The 9,152-nt window shown below is 44.9% G+C and overlaps 1 protein-coding gene across 1 annotated transcript; it reads right to left on the bottom strand.

The window, feature by feature from the left end:
- Positions 1-4,427: 4,427 nt before the first annotated feature.
- LOC123085189 (calmodulin-lysine N-methyltransferase) lies at positions 4,428-8,765 on the bottom strand. Its single transcript, XM_044506791.1, has 7 exons — positions 8,498-8,765; positions 7,186-7,408; positions 6,900-6,979; positions 6,133-6,193; positions 5,606-5,721; positions 5,281-5,413; positions 4,428-4,836 (listed from the first exon to the last, which is right to left on the bottom strand). The coding sequence occupies exons 1-7, from the start codon at positions 8,718-8,720 to the stop codon at positions 4,542-4,544; spliced, it is 1,131 nt and encodes a 376-aa protein (XP_044362726.1). The 5' UTR covers positions 8,721-8,765; the 3' UTR covers positions 4,428-4,541.
- Between the last annotated feature and the right edge of the window lie 387 nt (positions 8,766-9,152).

Here is a 9,152-nt window from a genome sequence, read left to right on the forward strand (position 1 = left end):
ATGCCGGGGGCACAACCTGTTAACATTAGGCCCTATCGTCATAAACCAGAACACAAGTCAGAGATCGAGCGGCAGGTCCAAGAGCTATTATAGTCCGGAGTAATTCAGCGCAGCCACAGCATATTCTCTTCCCCTGTCATTTTAGTTAAGAAGGAAGACGGCACATGGAGAATGTGCGTCGATTACAGACACCTCAACGCGATGACACACGTCAGCAAGTTTCCTGTTCTGATTATTGAAGAACTGTTGGATGAGTTGCACGGTGCAGTGTGGTTCTCCAAGCTGGATTTGCGCGCGGGGTACCACCAAATTCGTTTGGCCGAAGGGGAGGAATTTAAAACAGCTTTCCAAACCCACTCAGGTCACTACGAATTCAAAGTGCTTTCGTTTGGACTGGCAGGAGGACCTGGTACCTTTAATGGAGCAATTACTGAAACAATGCACCCCCTCTTGCGGCACTGCGTCTTGCTTTTCTTCGACGACATCCTTGTTTTTAGCAAGACTTGGGAGGATCATTTAGCCCACCTCCGACAGGTTCTCGAGCTTCCGCGCAGAGACCAATGGAAAGTGAAGGAGTCCAAGTGTGAATTTGGATAGCGGCAATTATCTTATTTGGGGCATGTGATTAGCAGTGAAGGAGTGGCCACAGACCCAGGGAAGATTCAAGCAGTGGAAGCATGGCCAACCCCTACGGACGCGAAGGAGGTGCGTCGTTTCTTGGGACTGGCGGGCTATTACCGCAGATTTGTGCGCGGATTCGGCATCATAGCTCGCCCCCTGTTCAATCTTTTGAAGAAGGGCGTTCCGTTTGTCTGGACAGAGAACACCGACCAAGCTTTTACCCTTCTCAAACAGCAGTTGGTGTCGGCACCGGTGTTGGCAATGCCAGACTTTAGTAAACCCTTCACGATCGAGACTGACGCATGCGACAAAGGTATCGGGGCAGTTTTGCAACAGGAGGGGCATCCGATTGCATTCATGAGTAAAGGCTTGAGCCCTCGTTACCAGGGCCTGTCAACATATGAAAAGAGTACCTGGCTATTGTGGTTGCCGTCGATCAGTGGCGACCCTACCTGCAGCACAGCGAGTTTGTCATCTTCACAGACCAAAAAAGTCTTATTCATCTGGAAGAACAGCGTTTGACAATGCCTTGGCAATAGCGCGCGTTTACAAAGCTACTGGGTTTGCGGTATGTCATTCGGTACAAGAAAGGGTCGGACAACACTGCGACTGACGCGCTGTCGCGTTCGCAGTCTCCAAAACTGCTGTTTGATATCACTTCATGTCAGCCTAGCTGGTTGGATGACGTGCTGGCCAGCTATAACTGCAATCCCCAGGCGCAGAAACTACTTCAGCAGCTCGCACTGCGAGAGGATCCAAAGAAACGCTTTGCCCTGCAGAATGGCATACTGTACTTTCGAGACCGAATCTGGCTCAGGGGTTCGACAGCTTTACAGCAACGCATCATCTCAGCCTTCCATGACAGCCCCATGGGGGGTCACAGTGGATTCCCAGCCACTTTCAGGCGCGTTCGTCGCCTGTTTGCGTGGCCTAAGATGAAGGTGCACATCCTGCAATACGTCTGATGCTGCCCAGTCTGCCAACAGGCCAAACTCGACAGGTCAGCATCCCCAGGACTGCTTGAACCATTACCAATTCCAAAGCAGCCGTGGGACATGATTACCATGGATTTCATAGACGGCCTACCGCAGTCGGGCAAGTTCAATTGCCTCTGGGTGGTTGTCGACAAGAGGACCAAGTTCCCTCACTTTCTACCGTTGGCGCATCCTTATACAGCCTCGAAGGTGGCACTATTATACATGTCCAACATCTACAGCATTCATGGCTTCCCTGTTTCAATCGTGTCAGATAGAGACCCGGTCTTCACCGGCAATTTTTGGCGTGAACTTTTCAAGTATGCCGGCACAGATTTGAGGATGAGCTCAGCGAATCACCCGCAAACTGATGGCCAGACAGAGAGGGTGAACCAGTGCGTTGAGACTTACATGCGTTGCTTCATTCATGCTTGCCCGGGGCGCTGGAGTCACTGGATCCCATTGGCGCAGTTCTGGTACAACTCCTCTTACCACTCTAGCATCGGCATGTCTCCGTTCAAAGCAATGTTCGGGTATGAACCAAGACAATGGGGGCTGGCACCCACTTTTGACTGCACGGTTCCTTCCCTCCACGCGTGGTTGGACGAACGAGCAATCGTCCAGGATCTACTACAACAGCACTTGCCTCGGGCGCAACAGCACATGAAGGTGCAAGCTGACAAACGCCGGTCGCCGCGCGTCTTCGAGGTGGGTGAAGTTGTCTATCTCAAGCTGCAGCCGTATATACAAACCTCGGTGGCGAGAAGGGCAAACCACAAGCTCTCCTTCAAGTACTATGGACCATTTCCGATCATCGCCAAGATAAATGATGCTGCCTACAAGTTGGAACTGCCATCGCACTCGCAAGTGCACCCCGTGTTTCACGTTTCCCAGCTTCGCCGCTGCCTTAGCCCGGGTACGCCAACCTCTGATGTTCTTCCCCATCCTACTAACATCCCAGTGGTACCAGTCGCAGTTCTGCAGCAACGCTGGCGCCGGAAGAACGGGACCCTCGTGGAGCAGGTCCTGATATGATGGTCGGACCCATCAGCGTTGGAAGACACTTGGGAGGACAAGGTACAGGCGCGCTTCCCTGGTGCAGAGGCTTGGGGGCAAGCCTCATCCCAAGGAGGGGATGTCAGCGCCCCCGCCGCACCCAGCGTCACCAACGGGCCAAGTCCACACGGCAGCAGCTTGCGTGGCGCCGCTGCTGCCCAACCAGCACCACGGGCTCGCAGGCGCAACACCCGCGTCACTGGGCCCGAATGGACTAAGTGAAGCCCAGGCGAGGCGGCCACTACTTAAGGCGAGACCACCGACTGGATCGGCATCCAGTGGATCAAGGCAACAACGGCGGCGGCTATCCTAGTTCCATTCCCCTCTCTGTAATCACAATTTCCATGTAATCGAGATACTGGACTCGAATTCGTGAGTGAGATCAAGCTAGTTCGAAGAATCCCTACTCTGTACCTTACACAGTGCAGCGTCACCTTCAGCTCCATGGGCAATCCCTAAAAACGGGATTACCGGTGGGACAGCAAATCCACAATCCATTTAGTCACGACCTAAGGCCGAAAGTTCCCAGCTGCACGTACGCAGCAATACCGACATATCGACATAAGAAAAACGATCATAAAACCTCATCCTTCCGACAAGCCATAGAAGCTAACACATGGTATCTAATACGCAAGTACTCGGAAAACTTTCATAAAAGTGGGTGGCTTTTTCCTCGCAATGTCGTTGCAATGCAATGTGCAAAAAAGAGGCCACTTTTTCCCATGGAATACGCACATTCGTCGTAAGATCCTCTAGCCCCAGGGCAGATGGGGGACTGACAAGAACGCTGGACCTAATGAGGCGGTTGATGAAGACGTTTAATCAAAGCAATGCCACTGAAATATCAATGGGTTGATCCCGTTGTGACGGCCATTACTTGTGGGATCATCGTTACCGTACGGGTATATTATCCATAGTTGTCAGCTACTGACCACGCACATACTGTTACGGAAATCAAAACCATGCAAGTAGTACAGTGGCGTCACAAAAATTAGGAGATCTGACTGTAGATGAGCTTGAGATCTTACCTACAACAAGTTCAGAAGCATCAGCAGCTGCGTATCATCTACCCGTGGAAACTTGCTGGCGGTTCTGAAGATCGCTTTCATCCAGTCAGCACTAAAAAGCTCTTTGAACAGCAATTAGTAGGAGTAGATAAGAACCAACTGCGTTCCGAAAATCTGACGAGGCAGTGAGGCGTCAGTTCATAAAAGAACATAGAGGACGTGATACATCAACCACTAGATTGGGTTAACGTATGTCGTGAAGGACGTCAACTGAGCCGACGCAAAGCCAGAGAAACCAGCTCAAAATAACATCGGTTTCAACCAGCACCGTCTAATCAATGGATAATTAATCTGGCACCACCGACTAAAAGCATATGCTAATCAAGACAAAGATACAAGTATTAGAGTGTCACGAATAAAGATTAGCAAGCTTCATGATGACTAATCTCAGTGACAAATGGTAACTGATATGCTAAATTACTCAAGAAAGAGCAAATAGATGGATGCATATTTTTGAATACCAAAATGATGTCACAAATAAAGTAACTAAGTTACAGGTGTATGAGGGCTGCATCAGTTGCAAATTTACGGATGGGACCAAAAATGAACAATACTGAAGAAGAAACCAACAAAGTTATTAGCCATTTTTGGCTGCTATGAATCTACTAGAAGAATTACACTCGTTAAATATTTAGGATTTGGAAGACCGATGAGGAAATGGAATTTGCCAGTGTATCTATCATCTTTCTGTCACTCCGAGAAAATGGGATGATGTCATGGAAAAAATCAACTAAGATTCAGTCACAGATATTACACTGTTGTATTCCATGGAGAAGAATAGCAAACAGATCGTGCTAATGCATACAAATGAACACATCTAAGATCAAACAAAATCTCCAAAGGTAATTCTGACCAACAAAGGGTAGCAATGCTCCTCGTTATAGTTGGGCCACGATGTGTCATCTCCCGCCAAATAGCTTTTGTGCAGATTCCAGACAGTGGGATCATAGTTCTCTATCAACTCATAACATAAATCATATTCTTTGATTATGTCTAGGAACTTGTTGAGTGAATCACCTCTCTTCGGGCTCAGAAAGATAGCCTGCGAGGTCTCTGAATGCTTCAACAAAGATTTGACTGTCCGGGCAAGACTTTGATGGAATTGCTTGAAAAATGTACTGCAAGACAAGTGAGATGTGAATAAGACAATCCAGGTAAAACTGAACACTGTCTTGCGTCTGTATATTAGTGGCGGACTTGACCTACAATAGGCTGGTTGCGCTATGAATTGTACAATTACTATCATCTCTTCAGCAGGGGGGATACAAGTTTAGCCATTTCTGTATTTTGAGTTTTTGACTGGATGCATATGAAAGAATGATGATCAAATCAAAGCGCAGATGCAATCATATAACTTTTAAAACAGTTTTATATTTTCACACAATGGAAGAAACTCCAACTTCTTCACCTAATCAGTATTACAGGCCCACCACATTACAGGATACCACTGACACAGGAAATGGCACTTAGCAGTAGTAGTTGATTAGATCTGTTCAAGAATAATGAAGTGGTAAGGGGTAGAACAAATATTTAAAAAAAGGGGGGGGGGGGGTAGAACATACCAGTCACTTGCAACAATGATGTCAAAAGAGTTCAACATGTCTGAAGCATGCTCTTGATCCCAGTGCAGTGTCATAGGTTTAACTTTCGTTTGACCAAAAGTTTCTGCATTGATGGATATGTTCTGCTGGATATCTGAGGGTTAATGGATTACAAAGCCATAAAAGGTAACATCTAGAACAGCCCGTTTTTATTTGCGGTTGAGTCGCAGTATTCACGAAAAGTAGCAAAAAAATAACACTTGTAGTATGTAGGTCATATTACATTAATACTAACAAACTTTAAATTATGCAACAGCTTTTATATATAACTCATTAAGAAGGATACATCCAACTACTTGTGGGTTTCCATCAGAAATAACAACCTCGCCAGCATTTACACTGGCTGCAATAACAAGTCCCGCCAATCCATAACCAGCTCCAAGTTCAAGCACCCTTTTAGACCTATAATGAATTTGGAAGGAAAATAATCTGAGAAATATAGCACTAGCACGTAGAGTGAATCTAGTCAAAGCAGCAATAGATGTTTGTATGCTAAAACAAAAATTCAATCCACAGTTCTAGGTAGGAATGTAGGATTCGTGAGAGCAGAAAATTATTACAAGGCTAAAGCAGAGACCAAAATATCTGACCCTTGTGACAGTTTTGAGCTCTCATGAATCCTACCTAGAACTGTGGGTTGAAATCTTCTGAATCAGGTTCAGGACAAGTGGAATATCTGTGCAATTTACTCGAACACGAGCAACTCAAGTTACTCAAGCATGTTATGCGATCTGCAAAAGCAAGCGTACTGTTGATAAAGTAAGACGAATTAATCCAAGTGTGTCACATGGATAAATACACCTCACTACAAACCTGAACATATCTGAATGGTTGATACAGTAGAAGGCAAGGACCTCTTCAGACGGCCAACAACCTTCAAGAAAGAGAAACAATAAAGATAGACATAGATGAACAGTATCACATGAGCAGCATAGTGGGTGTAAGAATAACAAAGAATTCAGAGTTATATATTAGCCATGAGCCCATGACACTATCAAATCTGCAGTTGTATAGCAGTCCTACTTCAGAAGCTCTAGGTTAACCATACTAGACTCGTGGGATTAATGGAGCATCTGTTTTTTTTTACCTGGCCGGAACCTAAGCTAGTTAGGTGGTTTACTAGAGATGATCGAACCATTTTAGAACTTGAGGGCATGAATACTGTTAATATGGGTGAATCTTGTATTAGATAACTTCAAGAGTCTATTGGATATGTTAGATTGCTGTTTCTAGTCTAACCAGCTTCCTATGCACAGGGGGCTTCAAAACCTTACTTGGCCAAAAATGACAGGAAAGGCAAGTAAAATGAACAAGGGACCAAACAGTTCATATTTTGCATAGAAAAAAAATGTTTATATTCCCTTTCCACACGAAGTGTCAGCCCGTTCTTTACATTCCAAACAAAAAATTGAGAACTCTTCAATTGGCAGGCAGTAAGTTATGACAACTAAACCAATAACTGCAGCAAATGAGAAACAAAGATAATAGATCAGCTTGAACAAGAAACTTAGGCTAACAGATAGAATGACACAATCCATGATATAACAAAGATAATAGATCAGTTTGAACAAGAAACTTACATACAAGTCCAGTAGTGTCAATATTGAATCTGTTGGAAGCTTCAATGTCATTTAGTTCCAGGGAATCATCTCTTCTGTATCTGTAATCAAACACTAAAATATTAAACTAAGGAATTATAGCGAACATTTCTAGTTTTCTAATTGGTGGGGCTTACTGGACAGAAAGAGAAAAATGTGATTCCCAATTTTATCAGAAAACAAGTAGAAGATCAATGTGTGTGCTACAACCGGAGAAAAACAGCATTTAGTATGACAGTAACTACGGGGAAAATAGTTGACTGCTTACATTACATTAAGTTCCGGTGAACCTCCACAGGGCAGCTTATAACAAACATAGACATCTCTTTGGCATTCCACACCATTTTCATTTCCATTTAATGAATCTCCTTGTGATTTATTTAACTGTGAAATCGGCACTGTGTGACACTCGAACAGATTAAAACTACGCGACGTCTTCCTTGAAATTTTGTTGGTATCACCTTTCTCCTGCGGGTCATTAGAAGTTCCCTCTGTATAAAAACGAATTAAAAAATGTTAACCTCTAAAAGGTAGAAATTGCAGATTTTAGTGGGTGTTTTTTTGGGGGGTGGGTAAACCACTTCAAGTTGCAAAAGGTTAAATAGAAACAACACTGACAAAAATAGCCAGCTGCATTACGGTAACCAGAACAACATTGAAATGAAAGGAAATTACGATGATGTTGTGTACTATAAAAAACAGCTAATATTGACAGTAAACATCTTCCTTACAGTTAAACAGGGTCTACCTAGATGAAAATGATGATAATCTCCGTACATAAAAACAGTTATGGCTAACTAAAGTGTACATTCGGCATTCACAAGTTCATACAGTACTGCTAATATCAAAGGATAAGCTGTGAGCATATTGCCCATATGCGTAAAAGTACATGGTTTCAAAGCAAGAACCTCATGCACCATCTCATTCAAACAAGAAATCATACTCCAGAGAAAGCTAGACCTGTTTCTTTTAATCAAGTACTCAGATATAAGGGAAATGGGCCAAGTTCATTCAGTTGAGGGACTGGATCTACAATCCCACCAGCTGGGTTTCAAGTCCTGGTGGATGCAGATCTGGGTTTCTATTTATAGTGCCGGGACTTCCCCTGCAATTTTCTTTTAATTGGTACTCAGGTATACACATAAATGGCATGTGCCACAACCAATATGCGTGCTAACCATTTTGCCTGAATTAAAAATTTGCAGGCACATGAATTGAGAGCTGGAATGGCATAATAAGCCGTTGACAGCAATCGTGTTGTGTCTCGATCTTCTGAAATGCAAGTCGGTAGTAACATAAACGCCAATGCTCCCCTTGCATTACAGCACTAGTAAATCAAGAGATCCACCTACACTCTTCCTGTTCAGTCAGAAGGTATAGCCCAATTATCGGTGCTACGAGGTCTCGAGAGTGAAGATAATTACGGCGCGAAGCCTTCTTCACCGTCCTTACCTATGTAGTAGAAGCTATCTCGTCTACTGGAGTAAACAGCGGCAGATCAAATGGAACCGGGAGCTAAACGAAATCGATCCGAGTACAAAATCTGCTGTGGGGCGAGAAGAGGACGGAAACGGCAGGACCTGATGCGCGGGGAGAGGCGGAGCGAGAGAGCAGGGCGCGGCGGAGGATGTGCCACCGCAGGCTGGCATTGGAGGCTCCATCCGCAGGAGCGGACGACTGCGGCGGCTCCGGCGACGGGGAAGGGGAGGAGGATCCCATGGGGACTGGGAAGGGAGCCCGAGATGTCTGGTTCAGTTTGTTTTTCCTCGAGAAGCATCGATTCAGACGCGGTCGTATGTGCATGGTTCAGCCAAACCAGCTTGGGCTCAATTGGCCACGCACTCACTTCTGCCAGAAATGAGTGATCTTATTGGTTTTCTGATCAAAAAATGTGAGAATGTCGCCCTGTTCGGATTACCTCTGCTCCACAGCTTCACTCCGGAAGCAGGTGGAGTTACAGTGTTAAAGCGCGGAGCGCCTGTTTCGTGGCTCCATAGCTCCTCATATTTCATGGAGCAGGTGGGATTCTAAACAGGGCCTGAATATTGCAATTTTTTCCCAAAAGGCTTAAGATTTTACTTCCTTCGTTTCGAATTACTTGTCGTAGGTATGAATGTATCTAGATGTATTTTAGTTCTAGATGCATCCATTTCTGCGACGAGTAATTTGAAACGGAAGGAGTATATATTAAGTATCACAAGTCCTTACATACACACTCATACATAAAAATAAAGT

The sequence above is a fragment of the Triticum aestivum genome, chromosome 4A, assembly GCF_018294505.1.
Source record: "Triticum aestivum cultivar Chinese Spring chromosome 4A, IWGSC CS RefSeq v2.1, whole genome shotgun sequence".
In the NCBI taxonomy this organism is placed as follows: domain Eukaryota; kingdom Viridiplantae; phylum Streptophyta; class Magnoliopsida; order Poales; family Poaceae; genus Triticum; species Triticum aestivum.